Source organism: Silurus meridionalis, chromosome 7, assembly GCF_014805685.1.
Source record: "Silurus meridionalis isolate SWU-2019-XX chromosome 7, ASM1480568v1, whole genome shotgun sequence".
Lineage (NCBI taxonomy): Eukaryota > Metazoa > Chordata > Actinopteri > Siluriformes > Siluridae > Silurus > Silurus meridionalis.
In genome coordinates, this window is record NC_060890.1 from 10658887 (window position 1) to 10678913 (window position 20027).

At 38.7% G+C, this 20027-nt stretch overlaps 3 protein-coding genes across 7 annotated transcripts; 2 read left to right on the forward strand and 1 right to left on the reverse strand.

Annotated features, from left to right (window-relative positions):
* Window positions 1-767: 767 nt before the first annotated feature.
* pms2 (PMS1 homolog 2, mismatch repair system component) lies at window positions 768-7451 on the forward strand. The gene is made up of 15 exons (XM_046854126.1): window positions 768-1052; window positions 1965-2110; window positions 2205-2291; window positions 2379-2481; window positions 2800-2983; window positions 3071-3238; window positions 3539-3636; window positions 4315-4414; window positions 4489-4573; window positions 4677-4829; window positions 4914-5766; window positions 5847-6014; window positions 6102-6202; window positions 6290-6459; window positions 7071-7451. The coding sequence occupies exons 1-15, from the start codon at window positions 1039-1041 to the stop codon at window positions 7212-7214; spliced, it is 2574 nt and encodes an 857-aa protein (XP_046710082.1). The 5' UTR covers window positions 768-1038; the 3' UTR covers window positions 7215-7451.
* A 36-nt stretch (window positions 7452-7487) lies between these two features.
* rsph10b (radial spoke head 10 homolog B) lies at window positions 7488-12475 on the forward strand. Of its 2 annotated transcripts, XM_046854127.1 has the most exons (17): window positions 7497-7781; window positions 7858-7933; window positions 8015-8083; window positions 8872-9045; window positions 9133-9218; window positions 9305-9425; window positions 9533-9709; window positions 9786-10004; window positions 10171-10360; window positions 10458-10566; window positions 10649-10734; window positions 10828-10976; window positions 11063-11170; window positions 11281-11373; window positions 11650-11701; window positions 12004-12193; window positions 12307-12475. In XM_046854127.1, the coding sequence occupies exons 1-17, from the start codon at window positions 7597-7599 to the stop codon at window positions 12473-12475; spliced, it is 2253 nt and encodes a 750-aa protein (XP_046710083.1). In that variant the 5' UTR covers window positions 7497-7596. The 2 variants fall into 2 exon arrangements, with proteins under 2 accessions (XP_046710085.1, XP_046710083.1); XM_046854129.1 differs by lacking the exon at window positions 12307-12475 and having other exon boundaries at window positions 7488-7781; window positions 11931-12143.
* Window positions 12476-12483: 8 nt separating this feature from the next.
* Window positions 12484-19235, reverse strand: dlgap5 (discs, large (Drosophila) homolog-associated protein 5). 4 transcript variants are annotated; one of them, XM_046854123.1, is made up of 20 exons: window positions 19079-19235; window positions 18308-18540; window positions 18046-18224; window positions 17901-17963; window positions 17768-17798; window positions 17589-17657; window positions 17383-17475; window positions 17210-17287; window positions 17086-17126; window positions 16552-16739; window positions 16181-16450; window positions 16002-16090; window positions 15740-15900; window positions 15513-15611; window positions 14393-14642; window positions 13598-14303; window positions 13311-13359; window positions 13015-13189; window positions 12859-12905; window positions 12484-12699 (listed from the first exon to the last, which is right to left on the reverse strand). In XM_046854123.1, exons 2-20 carry the CDS (start codon window positions 18537-18539, stop codon window positions 12595-12597), a joined length of 2925 nt encoding a protein of 974 aa, XP_046710079.1. In that variant the 5' UTR covers window position 18540; window positions 19079-19235; the 3' UTR covers window positions 12484-12594. The 4 variants fall into 4 exon arrangements, with proteins under 4 accessions (XP_046710079.1, XP_046710078.1, XP_046710080.1 ...); XM_046854122.1 differs by having other exon boundaries at window positions 17086-17129; XM_046854124.1 differs by lacking the exon at window positions 12859-12905 and having other exon boundaries at window positions 17086-17129.
* Between the last annotated feature and the right edge of the window lie 792 nt (window positions 19236-20027).

Consider the following 20027-nt stretch of genomic DNA (forward strand, 5'->3'; position numbering starts at 1 on the left):
TCAGCGTGTACCTCCACCTCTCCAGGCTCTTCTCAACCTGCTCCCTACTCTCACCACAAATCACAATATCATCCGCAAACATCATAGTCCATGGAGACTTCTGTCTGACCTCGTTCGTCAACCTGTCCTACACCACTGCAAACAGCAAAGGGCTCAGAGCAGATCCTTGTTGTAGTCCAACCTCCACCTTGAACCAATCTGTCGTACCTACTGCACACTTCACTGCTGTCACACTGTCCTCATACATGTCCTGCACCACCCTCACATACTTCTCTGACACACCTGACATTCTCATACAATACCACAACTTCTCTCTCGACACCTGTCATACGCTTTCTCTAAATCCACAAACACACAATGCAACTCCTTCTGACCTTCTCTATATATTGTATCTGTATGGACAAATTTCTATATCACAAACACTAAATACACTCAAAGCTACCCATTTAATACAAAAATAAAAAAAAACCTTTACATTTATGGCTTTAGCCAACGTCCTTTCCAGGATTTACAATTTTTCTCATTTATACAACTACTTGTTCAAAAGTCCAACACTGGCAGCTTGGTGGTGATGCAATCTGAGCTCAGTCACGTTTTACTCATTTTGCACAATTGTTCGTATGCGCACAGCTTGTGCCGACATGACGCACTTGAACACAAATAATACGTCGTAAAAAGAACTGCGCAGCAATCTACATTCCATACACAGGCATACGTTTTTTGCGTCAATGAGATTTAGATCGATGATTTTCAGCATTTCCGGATTAGTCACATGGTCCACATTGTTGCATCTCGCGGGACGTTACAGTGAGAATGCAGGAGGAAAACGTGTGCATGGTGTAAATAATAATGTTAGCTGATCAAGTCATTTAATCTCTAACTACCTAATTTAGCGCCGTACTGTATGAACTTCATGTTAAAATGAGAAAACTGTGATCAGACTGCGGGTTGGTTTTCACAAGTAAAAATTTGCAAGCCCTGCCTGGAAATCCATTTGGAAGTTTTATTAGTGAGGTTCAGTAGCTGCTTCAGCTGACGATGGCAGACACTTGGTGAGTTTTAGCTTCACATTTGTTTGTGTTTTTGCATTTCCACATGCACAAGATGAGGAAATTGTTGCACATGGTCAGCAATTTTACTCTTTTAGGTTGTGGCATTCAAATGAATCTGACTGTGGACACAAGGCAGGTTTGGTCCATGGATTCCTAATGCTGGTTTTTAAGTCTGACCTTACTGTCCATGTTCCTCGGTAAATATATACTGATATTCATCAAACCAGGCTGCATTTTCTCAGTTTATCCAGTTTTGATGAGCAGGTGGCCACTGCAGCCTCAGTTTTCTGTGCTTGGATGACAGACAGAAGTGGAACCTGACATTGTCTTCTGAGTCTTTCATCTCATGAAGTCACACTGTGGGATGCTTTTCTGCTCATCACAATTGTACAAAGTAATGATCAGAGTCCTTCTCGCACGAACACAGCATTTAATTTTGCAGAACGGATGGCATCATTCTGAGTAAACTGTTGTAGGGGAAAGTCACAGGAGATCGGAAGGGAGATCTGTGCTAAAGTTGAATCTCATTAACAGCAAACATGTTTCCGCAGTGGTTTTTTTTTTTGGCTTTTCCTTTCTGAACAATATTCCCTTCTTCAAGTCAAGGGATAATTTGAAAATGAAATACCTGGAGTTGGATTGGACTTAACAGACATAGATGAAGGTGGCAGAAGAGAAATACTCCACATTAAAAAAAATGCTATCATTAAACTATTTGCTGTTCTCCATATCTATTGCATTTGCTAAGCTACAGGTTATGTAGCATATCGCAAAAATTATTGCCCGTTGTTTGAATCAGTCAAGCAGTTCAAACACTGTTTCAGATAAAAGTATATGAACATACAGTAGTAAATCATGACGCAAATTGAGGTTATGTTTTTAAGTCCATTCTGCTGATTTTTTGGTTTGCAGTTCCAGCTCTGAGCCAGCCAAAGCCATCAGGGCCATCGATAAACGCTCTGTGCATCAGATCTGCTCTGGTCAGGTGGTGTTGACTTTAGCTACAGCTGTTAAAGAGCTGGTAGAGAACAGCATTGATGCAGGCGCTACACAAGTTGGTGAGTTCTGGAGTATCATGAGTATTATTGTGGATTTCTAATGAGTTAAAGAATACAGTAATCTCATCCTGATCTGTTTTCACTGTGATATCAGACATCAGGCTCAAAGAGAACGGGACAGAGCTGGTGGAAGTCTCAGACAACGGACATGGAGTGGAGGAGGATAACTTTGAAGGCCTAAGTGAGTTACCTTTACAACACAGTGTGTTTTTTTTGGTGGGGATTTGGATTCATTTGGTGTGCAAATCTCTTTTGTTTGTATCCCCAGCCTTAAAGCACCATACATCGAAACTGAGAGATTTTTCAGACTTAATTCATGTTGAGACATTTGGCTTTCGTGGTGAAGCCCTGAGCTCACTGTGTGCTCTCAGGTTTGTCATTATCTTTTCTGAATCTATGTTCTGCACTGCCAGAGTAAGCCAGAGCCAGAGAAATCACCGCACTGATACTATAGAAACAATATTAACCATTATGCAGGAAACACATGAAAGGAATTCAAAAAGAAAATGAAAACAGTTATAGCCTAATATGACTCTTGACTGAATTAATATGTATTAATTAATATTAATATGTAAAAGGAAAGGAATGGATTGGAAAAGCTTGCAGGCAGATTTAAAAACCTTTTTACTTAATTCAGTTGATCAATCAGTCAATCAATCAGTTGTGTTTGTTGTAATCCTGATCCACAGTGACCTCTGCGTTGTGACCTGTCATGAGAGTAGCCACATTGGCACTCGGCTCATTTTCGACCACAATGGCTGTCTCATCCAGCGAGCTCCCCATCCCCGGCAGCAGGGGACCACTGTCAGCCTTCAGCAGCTTTTCTGCACGCTGCCGGTTCGCCACAAAGAGTTTCAGCGCAACATCAAAAAGGTTCAACTTCAGTCTGCTTTTTTAGATGCAGTTGTTGCGTAATGTTGAAAATCAGTGTGTCAGTAAATGGGCTGCTTTACCATACAGGAGTTTTCTAAAATGGTCCACGTCCTGCAGTCATACTGCATCATCTCCACTGGTGTGCGCATCACGTGCACTAATCAGCTTGGTCAAGGCAAACGTAACACAATAGTGTGCACCAGCGGGAGCCACAGCATGAGGGACAACATTGGAGCCCTGTTTGGGCCAAAACAGGTAAAAATATATAAATAAATAAAAATTGCCAGTGCTTGTTTAGGGAACTATGAAACATTGTTCTGAGTTGGTACCATAATCAGATGTGCATGCTTCATAAAGTTAATGTAGGATTACCTGTTAGACAAAACTTAATCATGTCCTGGATGTGTTTAGATGAGATATCTAGATACCTACATAAAACACAGACAAAATGTTATAGAAGGTTTTGAGAAAAATGTGTGAGATTGTTTTGTAATATTGAGTAGAAAGCGCTGGTTATATTGTAGATATTTAATCTGGATAATACTCTTTTCACAGCTCCAGAGTTTACTCACTTTTCAACAAATATCTCCCAACGAGACTGTTAAAGAGGATTATGGGCTATCTGGGGAGGAACTTCCTAAAGACCTTTTCACGTGAGTTTCATGACACATTTTTTTTTATATGATCAGGCAAATTGTATCACAGTCCTTTCACATGGGCGCATTTAGTCTGTTTGGATCAAACCTTAGTGTGTTTTGCTTTTTGGTGGGTTTTACACTCCAGTGCAGACAAAACAGGCAGTCTGAGTGAGGTCTTCTTAATCTTGGAGTGAACTAGAACATAACTGCTAATAGCATAACTAAGGAAACAAAACATGCCACATGTTTTGGATTGTGGCTGACATTTTTTTTTTATATTTGTGAGCTCTGATGTGCATACTAAAGCAAAAGACAGAGCTGTTGTGCTTCAGAAATGCCATAAGTTATGGATATTTAACCTAAAAAATTGCTGGGTGCAATACATAAACACAACCAAAGTATTGTTATTGCAACCAAAAGTATCAAATTCCTTCTGATTCGGAATCAACAAACAGCATTAGGTGTAAATGCATTCTAAAATACTTACTTCTACCTTTTAATATTCTGAAAAGATGCTTTTTGACGTATGTCCATTATTAAAAGGGCTATACAAATAAAATTGAAGCGGAATTCATGCTAATTTAAAAGTGTACAATTTATCCAAACTATGAATTTCCAATTCAAATTTTTTTTATTTTTTTTTTTTATTATTGTCTGTTAAGGAATCCTTGTTTGTTTGCACTTGGCTTTCAGCATCACTGGTTACGTTTCACTAGCCGATCATGGTGTGGGACGAAGTGCAACTGACCGACAGTTCTTCTTTATTAATAAAAGGCCCTGTGATCCATCCAAGGTACCCACATTTAGTTAATTGTCTTTATTCAGCTTATGTATTGTTTTCTTTTTCTAAATTATACTTGCTTACAGGTTTCCAAGATTGTAAATGAAGTCTACCACATGTTCAATCGTCATCAGTACCCATTTGTTGCTCTAAACATTTCTGTTGCTTCAGGTAAAAGATTGTGTCAAAATGTTCCTACTGTAAAAAAACAACCACTAAATAGATCACACAGTGTTATGCAGCATTATTTTTTCTGTTTTTCTCTACCGTGTAGAATGCGTCGATGTCAATGTCACACCCGATAAACGTCAGATATTTCTGCAGGAAGAGAAGTTGTTGCTTGCTATTCTGAAGAGTTCTCTTATTGCTATGTATGAGACTGGAGTCAATAAAATCAGTCTCAACTCCACACCACATATCACAAACAGTATGTGTGCTAATTTTGCATTCAAGTATATCATATGACAAATTATATTCAATTTATAACTATTAATTTCAGTGTTTCTGTCAGGTTTTTCTCGATGTAGTGATTCTGCTGAAAAGTCAGAAGGTAGCAGAAACCCCTCGCTTTCTGGAATGACTTCAGATGTTGTTTCAGAGTCTTTCACACCGACCCCAAAGACATCCTTGAACTTAGCTGGATTAAAGGCAGCATTTTCAAAACAACAGGTTACTGGTGTCGGGACAAAGACCTCTACCAGCAAAACTGTGCATAATGGTCTGAATCAGAAAAACATACATTCTTTTTTCTACTGCCCTGAAAAGACTAGCTACAGCAGATCCTCCGATACTGTTCCTCAAAAAGCAACACCATTGATAGCTTTGAAATCGGGATTAACGAAGCATGAGCACAAGTCAGACATGGAGGCTGATTCTGGTCTGTCAGAACATGGCTCCATCACAGAAACCCCAGAGATTCTGTCTGGTAGCGCGTCTGGATTTGACTCTCTAGACTCTGTTGTAAACGAACCTGGCATTAAATCAGAGCCTTGCAGTGAGTCTGTGGACGAGGTGCATGATGAATTGGAAATGTCAGAGCAAGAGGCAATGCCTGTTATTAATACTGATAGGATTTCAAGTCCCAAGGCAAAAAGATTCAGGTTGGCTGATAATCCATCGGAACAGCCCAGACTGATATCCAGTGCAAGCAGTGCTTCCTGTGAACTGTTTGACAAACCGGTCAATATGCAGAGGAAAACAGTGCCTTTACAGTTTTCAATGACTGAACTGGTTAAAAGGATGGAAAGACTGAAAACCCAGCGAAGAGAGCAAAATGATCAGGACACAAAATATAGACGCTTCAGGGCAAGGATTAACCCTGGTGAAAACCAGAGTGCTGAGGATGAGTTAAAGAAAGAGATAAGGTTAGAGGGAAAATTCTTCAGATTTGATTTTATAATAATTGTCTGAGGCATTTATATGGTTTGTCTCTGTATTATTTTAGTAAGGACATGTTTAAGGAGATGGAGATCATTGGTCAGTTCAACCTGGGATTTATCATTACCAAATTAAAGTCAGATCTTTTTATGATCGACCAGCACGCCACAGACGAGAAATACAACTTTGAGATGCTACAACAACATACTGTTTTAAAAGGACAGAGACTTATAGTGTAAGTCTGAACCTGCACATTTAAAAAAAAAAAAATACTTCACTTTTATGTTGAAGTGTAAAAAAAATTTGTCTGTTTTCATCTCAGTCCACAGAATCTACACCTTCCTGCTGTAAGTGAAACTATACTGATTGAAAATCTCGAAATTTTCAAGAAAAATGGCTTTGACTTCCTCATTGATGAGAATGGTAAATGCAAGTATTTGTTAGCTCACGGTGTTCCTGTGTACCCTTATGTAGAGGTTTATTATTAAATTGTAATGTCCTATTTTATAGCTCCAGTCATGGAGAGAGTAAAGCTGGTATCTGTACCCACAAGTAAGAACTGGACCTTTGGCCCAGGTGACATTGAGGAGCTCATATTCATGCTTAGTGACAGTCCTGGAGTCATGTGCAGGCCTTCTCGAGTCAGGCAGATGTTTGCTTCAAGAGCATGCCGCAAATCAGTGAGTATATCCTCACGTTGGATTTATTCTTATATTCACTACATATACATTTCTTATTGACTACAGTGTGGGGGAAAGTAAGAGACACAAAACTAGAGGATTTTTGTAGCAAGACAAACTTAAGTGTTCAATTGAGCCTAGTATGCTTTTATTCATGCTTATTTTTAAAAGGGTATTCATATGATTTTAATTTTGAAGTGATTAGTCTTATCATAAAGTGATAAGACTAATGACTAATGACTATGCAACTGCTCAAAACTCGCCAAAAGGGGTTTAATATTCTGAACAAAACTCTTAATTGTAATGGCAAGTGATTTTCCATCAAATTGTGTCCCAAAACTCTTCTTTTGTTAAATACAGAAATAAAATAAGTGTTATTATTTTTAGAGGATATTTTCCCAGTGTGGAAATAGTGTTTTTTTTTTTCCTGCGATTCATTGGGCCTAATCAGTGACGTGTACATACTGTTCAACGAGTACATACTCTTTTGATGAAGTTGATGTTTAATGATTGTCATGTTTCCAGCTTTGCTGTTCTGGTTTAATTTTTCATGTATGGGCCACTAAAGTTACTGCAGTACGGACATTACAAAGTGTCATTATTTGTCACAGGTAATGATCGGGACTGCACTGAATACCAGTGAAATGAAGAAACTGGTGACCCACATGGGGGAAATCGAGCAGCCGTGGAACTGTCCTCACGGCAGGCCGACCATAAGGCACCTAGTGAACCTCGATGTAATTTCTCAGGACTGATCCCTAATGAAACACTTCAGTGTTTTATCCCGTAGCTGCTGTTTCTCAGTCTCTGGCTGGAGCACACTTAAGAATACATGGTTTCCTGTACAGTCTAAATCATATACTTTATTGCCATTTTAATCTTTGTTATAGGGCAGTACATTTTATTTAATGTCATTTAATTCATTTTACTTATTGTTTTATATTCGTGTACGTTTCTTTTATTTGTACTTTAATAAAGGCATTGATGAGAAACGTGTGTGAATTTTGACCCTTTTGGCCCACCGTCCAAACACGGTAACCTAGCAACCTGTTGCTGTACACGACAAGCAAACAAACAGCTTTGTGAAGAAATGATCTGTCCTACCGTCGTGGTCGTTCTGATTTTTTGATTTCTGTAATGGCTGAGAAAGAGGATACGAAGAAGAAGACAAAAAAAATGACACCAGGTGAATCAGAGAATCTCTCAAGTGTGGTTTCAGAAGCGCTTGCGGAGTTTCCAACTCCAGTGGTCCAGCCTGCAGAACCAACCCCCGAGTCTGAGGTTCCAGCTGTGCATGTCTTTTCAGACCTAATTATTGAGAGGTCAGGTGCTTAACATTATAACAAACTACTCTCTAATAATCAAATAAACCGATTAAATGACCCGAGTGTGTTTCAGATATGAAGGCAGCAGGTGTGCAGAGCTGTTTCACGGAGAAGGAGTTGCCTACTTTAGGGGTGGACATGTATACAAGGTGCAGAGGACAGGAAATAATAAATCCTAAAGAAAACTTTCTTTTTTTTTTTTTACAATGGATTTCTTGTTTGTTTCACAGGGAAGCTTTGTAGCTGGCTTTATGCATGGTCATGGAGAATATGCGTGGGCAGATGGTGTTAAGTATGAGGTGTGTCGATTTTTTATTGATCCAGAAAAAGGGATTTGATGTACACATTTACAGCAGATTTACTATTCCACATTGAATTTAATAACTGGATCTTAATTCTAATCTTAATTAAATTTAGTGCCTGGTTTTGGGGAAGATATTCATTCATATGTTTATTCATTAATCTTCAGTAACCATTTTAGAGTCAGGGGTCCCAGAGCGGCTGAAACTTATTCCTGGGAACACTGGACAGAAGGTGTAAATACACCCGCGGAGAAACGTGCACAACATTCACATCTTCATTCATATATATGTTCTTTTTTTTGTGTCTCTAATACATCTACTGGCTGGGAGAAAACCGCTTTGGAAAATTTTAACATAAACCCTAAACAGACTACAACCTGAGCATTGAACCTGGGACCTAGGAGCTGTGAGAGGCAGTGTTCCCCCAGACACACAGTGTTCCCCCAGACACACAATGACCATAAATAAGATAAAACAGTTACTGAAGATCAATGAATGACTAGAATGCACTGTAAAATTGCTTTAAAATGGTCAGCTATTTCTTTTGTCACAGCCTAGTAAATACGTGGGTAACCATTAATTAAAACGTGTTCGTTTTGCTGTAATTATTGTCAGTAGTTTGTCTCTTTTAGTACAAAATCAAATATATTGATCAATTTAGAATTTAAAAGCACATCATAGATAGATAGATAGATAGATAGATAGATAGATAGATAGATAGATAGATAGATAGATAGATAGATAAACATACCACTCAAACCTTTTAACGTGAATTGCTTTGACAGGGGGACTTTAAATCAAATGCTCCTATGGGGCATGGGACATACACATGGTTGGACTGTAGCACTTATGAGGGTGAGGTATGCAATGGCATCTGCCATGGCACTGGAACTTACAAATCTGCCAAAACCGGCTCAATATACAAAGGGCAATGGCACAAAGGCAAAAGACATGGCAAGGTATGAAAGAAAATGTGTAATGTTTGATTTCAAAGATTTTCAAGTAACTTTTCTTCATGTAAGAAAGACTTAATTTGATTGTATTAGGGAACAATGTGGTTTAATCAAGAGGCAACATCGTGGTACAAGGGTGACTGGAAAAACAACCATAGAGAAGGCTGGGGTATACGGCGGTACGTGCTGACTCCAAGAATTCCAGATTTCATTCAATATTCCACTAACATAAACAAATGTTTAATACACTTGTGTTTCACACTAGCTATTCATCAGGAGACATATATGAAGGCCAGTGGAAGAATAGCATGAGACATGAGGAAGGAACAATGAAATGGATTCAGCTGGCTCAGCAGTACAGTGGGCAATGGTTAAATGGTGTTCAGGTTTGCAAGTCCTTCTGTTATTCAGTCTCATACAATTGATTTTATCGAAGCATAATATACTCCAGTGCCATCTCTGTGTTGTAAATTGATCTACATATTTTCTGCAGCATGGACAAGGGACACACACAATCTTTCAGTGGCGTTTAACTGGCTCTCGGTACCCCTGCAATAATGAGTATACAGGGGGATTTGCTTATGGCCTGCGTCATGGTTACGGAACATTTGCCTATGCAAACGGAGCAGTTTACTCCGGAGGTTGGAAGAACAACATAAAACACGGTCAGGTAAATCATTATGCAGTTTCTATTATTTAAAAAGTGCATACATTTTTTTTTTTCCATGGCATGTTTTTTGTTTCAGGCAAAGTTCATTTCCAGAATTGGTTGGTTATATGAAGGGATGTTTATTAATGACCGTGTGCCAGAAATACCATCATCAGTATTTGCACTAGGTGGCTTCAATTGTACAACTGAAAGTTCAGGCATTAAACTCGCATTATGTGCTCCTGACCTGGCTATGAACATAGAAACTCTATTAAACCAAATTCCTGAATCACAAAGGGAGGAGGAATGCAGACAGGTCAGTGTGACTTAGACTGTAAAATCATTTTATCCATTGACATTCATTGTGCAAAATTTGGTATATTATTAACTTGTAAATTATTATTTTTTTAAACCAAGTAGTCTTGACAGGAAACAGTGATGCACCATTCCTTTTATGATGTTCATTGGGTTTATGTATTTAGGTTGAATTTGCTGTTTCAAGAAACGGTGAATTGCTAAGACTAATATACAGGCTGTACAGCAGCCTTGGACATGAGGACTCTTCAGTCAATAATTACCTGCTCAGTCACCTACAGTTGTGGCGCTTTCTTAAGGACTGCAACATCCACCAACATGGATTAACACTGGCACAGTTGGACCACCTTATTAACAGTAAGCAGGTCTTTGTAAACATGCTGCATGGTTATACATAGTAAAATATGTATTTTATTTTGGATTAACTGAGGATAATTATTTTGTTTTCATTTAGAGGACGTCTTTCCAGGGGAGGTTATTTCACCTTTTAGTACGATGTTGCCTAGACAGTGGATTAGCTATATTGCCATTGCAGCATACCATATATACCACAGAGACTTTGAGTGAGTTGTTTATTCATAAGTGAAAAGTTGATCACTGCTAACCCTGTTAAGGTTTCAGATGTAAATCTCAATATTTCAACAGTTCCAGATCAGGTATATATGTCCTTGAAGAGTGCTTTTCCAAGCTCCTGGAAAAGAACATCATTCCCAATGCCAAGAATGTAAAAGGTAATTTGGTATTTATTATATAGGACTATAAGTTAAATATGGTTTTCATTATGAAATCAGTTAAAAACCCTTACAATTATAAATATAACACAGGTCCTCTATACTGCCACCCTCTTCGTGCTGTGGTTGGCATGAGCTATACTGACAGATGCTGGGAAATATACAAGACTGTCCCTAAAGTCAACTTGGATGCCACCTTTGACATCATCATGACTGCTAGACACTTCTTCTGGATGTTTAAGGTTTATGAATTTTTTTTCCACTTAAAATTCATCACCTTCCAATTTAAAATTAAAACCTAAATTAACCAATGATCAATTATGAACAGGTTCTTGGTCTGTTTGACTGTACACTAACTACAACAAAATTGCTGGAAATACTTTCACAAGAGAATCCTGCAGTCTATAATTCTACTCACAGTAACCTGGATTTGGAGGTTGGAGTCACATCACATTTCAAAGATAACAGCCATTAGCCAATTCAAGATTACAGTACAATGTAATTATTGTTAATGAGCATGTGTTAAATTTAAGATCTGTATTGCAGATCACATTTCTTGAGTTCTTTGAGGCTTTGCTGGCTTGTGCTGAAGTGAAGAACACACAAGGAATCGGAACTGCACAATGCATACAGTGTGAGGTAGGTTATCCTGATTAGACTTCAATCAAGAGAAATCAGATTAAAAACAGCAGAGCCACTTAGCTTCTCCTAAGGTTAATGCAAATGTCAAGAAATAGATCTGGCTTCCACAGCTTCACTTTGACACCTCAGTTAACAACTGTTTAAGAGTAAATACTGAGTGTGTAATTATCATTAAGCTAAATGATTACTGAATTGGTTTAATTTTTGGTCTACAGCAGAAAAGAGAAAAAAAAATTAAATAAATAAAAAACTAACAAGCATTTCATCTTCTAGGAATTTAAATCCAAGGCAACACAACAGTCATCTCAAACTGAAGAACTTAAAGGTATATATAGTAAATATAAACAATATTTTTGTGACCAATCCACTGTGTATAAACACAGGCACAATCCAGTTTCTCTAGTTGGCATGCATAGTAGATTAGATTGTCAATTAATCAGTGTGTAGTGTAGTGTGCGTACTTATATTAAACATTAGTCATCACTCGGTTCAGTTGAAACCTTGATTAAGTGAACAGTTTAAAGTTTACCCATACAAAACCATTCCCACTATAGGAATCCATGCTGCTGGAAATGGCTTGTCTAGGTCACCACCTGCCTCTTACTGTTGTAATGTATCATTGGCTAGATGTTGCTGAAGACAGCAGACCAGAAGAAAGCCTGGAGGACTGGATCAACCAAATTCATTGTTTCTTTATACACATATTCTTCCCGGCGTATGAACACACCCTGATATGGAAAAAGAAGATGCAAGAGGAACGCCAAAGAAAAACTACAGACAACAAAATCACTCTAGAAATTGCCAAGGCGAATGCTAAGTACTTCACCTTTAACTTACTTTAAATAATTTAAATCTTCTTTTGACATCTGATTTTCACTGTAATGTAGTGCTGATAGAATCAAGAATGTTGATCAGACATGTTGGTTTTAGACTAAGAGAGCAGCAGAGGGCAGAGGAGGAGCGATCTAAAGAAAAGATTGAAGAAGTTGAAGACAGAAGCCATGTGTTAGATGAACAGAGCAGTTCACCAGTGTCCCCCTCCAGCTCTGTGGATTTGAAGCAATCACCCACCAGCAAAAAAAAGACAAAGAGAAAATGACACATGGGTCTTCAAAAAACGTGTTTTAATTTATCAAAATTGTACAAATTGAGAGGTTTATCACTCTTGCTATAAAAGGTATATAAGGCCCATACACATTTTCTACACGTCTGGTTAAATTAAATATCTGCAGGTGGCGTAAACATCATGAGGTCACGCTCACACACTGATGGTCTCACTCTCTCCCTCCGCTCGGGGGTGAACAGCAGCTGGTCGGCAATCATCTAAAAGATAAACCCAGTGAGACATGACCAACACTTAAACTTTTGTAATAGACATTTGCTTAAATGCTGATAAATCCACCTAATAAAACCATAGAGTTATATTAATGTTGTTGCATGTAAGAAAAGTGAATAAGAAATTCAGGGAAGAGTCATATCCACCTCTTCAGTCCAGGGAGTGACCACCAGTGGTGCCATTCTGGGAAAAGCTGAATTTAAATGTGTGAAGAAGAGAGGCAGTAGTGAGGGCCACAAATGCTTAATCCACCTCCACGAAACACCAAGTGAAAAGACCAGTAGTATAAGCCCCTAAAATACCTGTTGGAGTTATCGGTGCATCCTGAACAGGCTCCTCTGCCTGGGCCTGAGGGCTTTCCATTTCTGCATCTTCTAAACCTAGTGAGAACCTGTCCACTGCCATGGTCTGCACAGGAGACAAGCTGCATCGGGCTGCAGGTTGCAGGTATCGCTCAAAGTCCAAACCAGCATTACTCTATAATAATAATAATAATAATAATAATAATAATAATAATAATAATAATAATTAAAAAGCATTATAATCAGTTAGCATGAACATCCCTGTAAAGGACTGCTAGATGATGCCTTATGTTTACCTCACTGTCTTGATTTTCAGCGACGTTAAGGTCTTCACTGATAGGAGAGCTGGGGGGAAATATATATATATTCATGATGTATAAAATGTTCTTTTTAGTTGTAAGCAAACCAATGTTTAGACCGATGTTTGACATGCTGCTATAAAATTTAAACAGTTCTGATTTTAGTAAACATCTTAATTTTAATGCCAACCTCACTGGGAAAAAAATTCTACCTACAAATAATAATAAGAAAACCAGCACATACTATACAAATATTTAATTTTTGTGTTTGTACTGGTGCTTACCTTTCACCGATACACATTTCAGTTTTATCTGATGGAGCTGGATTGAGGACATTGGCTTGCTGTGGTGTGGTGGACATCATACAGGGTGAAGAAGGGGCTGACACACAGATCTCATGAGCCTGAGTGTCTGAGTAGAACATGTCCCCTTCCGTAAATACAGTCTCTTCAGTTTGCTCCTGGGGCAATGCAGTTATGGCTGACTCTTGAGTGCTTTCCTCAGGTTCCATACTGCTGTCTGTATCTGAAGGAAGTTGAAGTGGCAGTTTTTTTGACTGGCCAGGAGAATTGTGTGGCTTCATCTCTGCTGACTGGTATATTTGATCATCTATTGGTGTAATCATGAGATCTAGCTGGATATTTTTATGATCAGGCTGGCCGAGTTGTGTGCCGGAGACTCCGTTAGACGAAGCATGGGGGGCTGACCTGTGCTGCTCAGGACTGATGTTAGGAGGTTTAGGGGAACAGGAAAGAGGATCAGCTTGTTTAGGAGTAGAGACAGAAGATACAGTGGTGCAGGCTTCCACAGCAGGAGAGAAAGGGGAAGATCCAGCAGGAGGTACACTTTTAGACGGCGTGAAAATGCATGGAAGAGGAGATGGGAATTCAGCGGGTCTCTGATGCCTGCCGGGGGTGCTAAATTTAGACACGCTGGGTAAACACTGGGTAAAGGAAGCCACACTCAACCGAGATGATCTTCTTACAGCACCTGGGGATAATTGTATTTATACATTTACACATTAGCATTGTTGAACAATCACAAAATATGTGTACCAAAATAATTATTTGGGCTTGTACCGATTACTTTGACCGGACTCTCCACCTGGAAGAAGCCTCCGTGAAAAACCACTGTCTGGGCTGTTAGATTGTTAGCCACAGCATCTGATGCAGGAGTAGTGCCATCTTGAGCTCTGTCTGAAGTCTCAGCTGCTTTAGCTACTTCAGCCTGTTTGGCCTTCATGGCAGCTTTCACTGCAGCCAAGCGACTCTTTGCAGCTGTGCTGGCACCCTGACCTGCTCCAGCCTTACCTCCTGCAGCAGGGGGCTTCTGCATTAAAAAAAAAAAAAAAAAAAAAAAACACAGGAATTAGCAACTCATTCACCTCTCAACCACTAAAAATTGTGATTAACCTTTTACATGTTGGAAGGTTAATTTATTTGGAATTTAAAAGAAAGTTTGGCTCTGAAACATGCTCCGATGTATGGGAGGCACAGAAATTTAAAAAATCCTCTCATGTCAATGTGGAATATGCAAGTCTTTGAAAACATTTCCACATACATGTCTAAACAATCGTGATTTTTTTCCAGCAGCATAGCTGTGTAAAACAGTACAGCCATACCGTTTATATTATTATGACTGCAATGCTTAAAAATGATGAACCTATACAAACCTAATAGTATAACATTCTATATGACTACAATCAAGGTTTCTGCAGGTTTCACTATGTCAAAATATATACTCTTAAGACCATTAAGAATGAAATTTAAGACCTACATCACAACATCAAAAACATGCACACAAATATGTTGTTAGCAACTGGCCTTAACCAATAATTTATTTCAAGCCAAGTATCACTAAACATCTCCATAGCTGAAAAATAAAATAAATTTTACGTCTGTGGTACAATTGGCTGATTGGCTGTCGCTTGTTCGTCTCATTCGTAATACAGCAATTATTTTTGGACTAGTGAATGGAAGAACTACAATGCCACAAAAACAAAAATTCTAAAGTGCTACAGGAGCATTTCAAGGAGCATTAGAGGTAGGTACATGGACATCAGAAAATGTCCAATTTTTTAAGACCTAGAACAGTAAATGTAATACTCCAAGACCCCCTCAGAAACCCTGCACAATAAATCATTACATATAGAAACTCTTTCATACGAACACACAGGAAGAAGATAAAAGATCTATATACCTTGACCACTTTTTTCTGCCTGGTGACAGGCTTCTCCTCTTCCCAACCCCTGGCTTCGGCTTCTTTTAATGCATTAAACTTTTTATCAACATCTTCCACCTATTACAAGCAGCAAGTTGATCAAAGTTAAGTGATTACAGTTTCCACAGTTTAAACAAGAGAAAACTCATGTTTAAAACAATGGCATCTATCTTCTTACATATTATAGAAAAACCTCAAATAATCACCTGAAAGTACACCATGTCCCAAAACCCCTGCAAATCTGTGCAGGTCGTGATCTTCTCCCCTCGGCCAAAATCACAGTCATCCACCAGGCCACTGAACTGGCCAAATCGCTCTTTCATCAGCAGTCTGGCTTGGCCAACAGCTGTGCGCATTCGATCCCGCACTAAGAAGACAGAGAGAAGGTGAACATTTAGGCTGTATGAGCATACAGTAAGTAGAAATTAAATTGTAATGTTTTTCAGGAAAAAAGTTTAAACTGCTCACTCTCTTCTGGGATGGATAAATCATCAAATCGCACTTGCCACAATTCAGATAATCCAGTCAACCTGTCTGTCTCTCTAGTTATTACTGCCCTACAGAACACAGAGGCACATGTACAAATGATACCACACTCAGGAATTGACACACACACACCCACCCACCCCAAAGGTAACTGCTCTCACCTGAAATAGGACACATCATGCTGAGGCTCTGATGGTGTAGAAGAAGGTGGAAGAGAAATAGATGGAGGAGTGGAAGGAGAGGTATGAGGTGATTGAGAATAAGGAGCAGGAAGAGAGACACCTGAGGCAGGTAGTAAAGTAGGAAGAGCAGAGTTGGAAGCAGGGGACGTTTCAGACATGCAGGGTGGAGGTGAAGAAAGCAGAGGAGCAGAAGAAGGGTTAGTTGGAGGAATTGAGCTTGTAAACACTGTCCTGGGTTCATCTAAGAAGCTGCAGAAAGCAAGTGCATAAATTAGTGCACTCCAAAATACAAACATTAAATTGCAAGTTAAGAAAGACTCTCTGAGTAGACTCTCTAATAAACAAATTACCTGGGTGACAGGAAAGCATCAGCAGAGCGAGGAGAAAGGGGTGTAGGCTCAAAGGTTCTCAGACCAGATGGAGGCTGGAACACAAATCCTTGGGGAGCAAATGAATCTGGAGTTACTTTAGCTTTTTCCGCTATCTTTTCCTCTTTAGGAGGGGAGGGATTCAAAGCAGCCACCACCTCATCAGCAACCTGGTGAAACATTTACCAAATAAACATACATACATACACTATATTTTATATATATATATATATATATATATATATATATATATATATATATATATATATATATATATATATATATATATATATATATATATATCTCACACATACACACAAATATATATATATATATATATATATATATATATATATATATATATATATATATATATATATATATATATATATATATATCAATCACACACACACACACACACACACACATATATATATATATATATATAAAATAAGCAGATATTAGAAGGGGAAAAAAATAAAATAAAATAAAATAGATCTCTGTGCATTTATTTACCTTAGTTTTCCTCTTTTCTGCTGCCATAGACTCAGTATGTCCTGCTAGAAAAGTGATATTTAGCTTGAATATGTACATTTTCTAGAAAATTACTTGTAAAATGCATGTTGTGTATTTCCCTTACCCTGCACAGTTTTTCCTCTCGCTAAAAAGGGAGCCGCAGGTTTTCTGTTAGTAGAGTTCATCTTCAGAGGTCTGAGATCTAGCAAACAAACAGAATTAATTCACATAGCAGTCAAGACCAAGGAATTCAGGGAAATTTAAATCTTATTAGAAATTTAAAGCTTTAAAATGTACCTGCAGCAGGCTTGGCTACAGATTTGTTCGTTACAGCTGCTGTCACATTTTTAGCAGCCGATCGAGTAGTTGGCGCTCTGACCACTGGTTCAACTGCCAAACAGAGAAGAGGTTTTAAATCTCAAACTATATTTAACAAAGTAGATTGAATCAGTATTGAAAAATAAACAAGATGGGACCATGTGGACAACCTATCCACAGTTTACCTGGAGCAATTCTGCCCCTGGCATTTCCTGGTGCCGATGACTTGTTAGCTCGGGTGCTGGGTGGCTCAGCTGATAAGCAAATATAAAGTATAAGTGTATGGTATTATTTTAAAGACAGACAAAAAAAAAAAAAAAATTTTTTTTTTTTAAAGTACAAAACAGAAAAAAAAGTAACATACCCTTCTTCGGTGCAGGCTGTTTTTCAACTGGCTGTTGTGTTAAAAAAGAAAAAGCATTTCAAATAAATGCACTTTTGCATGAGTTGAAATAAATTCCAAAATATTACAAAATTGAGTGCTAATGGATGAAGACCTTTGCCTGTAGATGCTGCTTCATAGAACGGGTCACTCTGGTAGAAGGCACAGCTTCTGTAATCTGAAATAAGAGGACTTGTCACTAAGTAATGTAGTTAAAAGCCACAAGGTCAGGATGACCAGAGAAATTAAACTAAGCTCACCTTTTTTGCACTTGGTATTACAGAATTCAAGGGTAAGTAACCCAGGGGCTGTGGGCGGTACAGGCCGACCTTGAAGATGCCTTTCTTCTCCTTTTCTCGCTTTTCTTTCTCCTTCTGCAGTGCTTTATTCTCTTTAAAACGTGCCAGCATCTTCCTCCTCTCATCTACAGCACTGTTATCTAGTTAAAAAATTTTTTAAATGTGTTACTCGCTGTACCACATGTGATGAATAAGTACTAATAAGAAGATAAACATGTCTTACGTTTATCAGCTTTAGCTTTGCATCCCGTGTCTTGGGAAGGAAGAATAGACTTCTCAAGGTTGGAGACATCCAAAGAGAGCTCCAGCTCAGGAAGTTGGTCCAGGTGTCTGCGAAGGTTTTGCATCTTTTCCCTGTTCTCCTTTTGTGTTTGGGAGCGTCGCCTGGACATTTTCACCCTTATCATGGAGACACTGCTGTCTCGCTTGTAAAGATGTGAAAAGCGAGAATCCATACTGCAAAGGAAGTATAGTATTAGAATTCAATTATCTTTCTGCATGTAAAGAGAGAAAGAGGAGCGTCATAACCAGCAATGCATGGCACTGTTGGTCATGTGAAACAACTAATCTCAAGAACATGGGGATGACAACACTAAAGTAGTGTGGAAATAAACTCATGAACTATTTGTATACATCTTTTTCAGGGGTATATGCTCAGAATTGTAGAAAAGGGTCGAAATCTATTACTAGTGTTGTTTTTGCCCAACAGCGCCATGTCCGGATCATGTTTAACAACAGGCCATTTTCGGTAAACTTAGAGACCATTTTACCTCGAAACAGTCATTACATAGAAATGAAGCACTTCAGCAGTAATGAAAGATATATACAGATTTGCATTGAGATTAGGTTTATTATTATTATTGTTATTATTATTATTATTAGCTTGGTTACACTAGTATATTTTGTAGCTCACTCGCTCTTCCTCTCTTACACTGAGGCTAACGTCAATTGTAATTCTATCAGTTGGAACTTGCAATCAAATATACTTTCTTACCTGGAAATTGTAGCCTGTTTATCTCGACACCGCCGGTTTGTTAACAACTAGTCTAATAAGAAAACCACGCGTGAAAGAAGTAAACAAACAACCTCCTCCTCTCCGAGCGCTTCAGTTAATACATACAGAAGATGGCGGTACGTTTTAAAAATCTGACACTCTCGTTCTGATTCGACGACGGACACCCGGAAGTCGTCGCTGATTGGCTGTTTCCATCTGCTCCTCTGCGCAAGCGCACGTACCAGGCCCAAAAGTTGTCGATGACGCGAGATTCAATTCAAAACAATAGATTTTTTTTGTATATCGCTTTTAACAATGAACATTGTCTCAATGCAGCTTTATGCAGATAATGTGGTAATAAAAATGAATAAATGTTCTGTATAAGTGTAAGTTTGTCCCTGATAAGCAAGCCGGTGGCGACTGTAACAAGGAAAAACTCCCCGAGATGGCATAAGGAAGAAAGCTTGAGAGGAACCAGACTCAAGATGGAACCCATCCTCATCTGGGTTGCACCGAATGTCCATTTATTACAGATAAACGATGTTGCGGGGTACAGTGATGGTGATCAGAAGCAAACTGTTGTCCTGAGTCAGTGTAGCAGACTGTTGACATTAACTACAGTCCAAATTCATCCTCAAAGCTCCCATTCTTACTCCGTAATTTCATGGAACCCCAAGGCGTCAATGAGAAACATTCCCAGCTGCACAGAGTGGGCTCTAATTGAAGAGAACACTATCCAGAGGCAGGCCTGTACGAAGTAAGAATATCCAAGGAGGGAAGAGGGGCAGGAACAGTGGTCACAGGAACCTCAGGAGCATGTTTAACTCGACCAAGAGAGAAAGAAAGAGAGAGAGAATAGGGGTAACAGGAAGAGAAGGATATGGATTATTAAGTATCCTTATTGTTGTATGAAAGTTAAGGACACTGTGCAGTTGGGGACTCCGGCAAG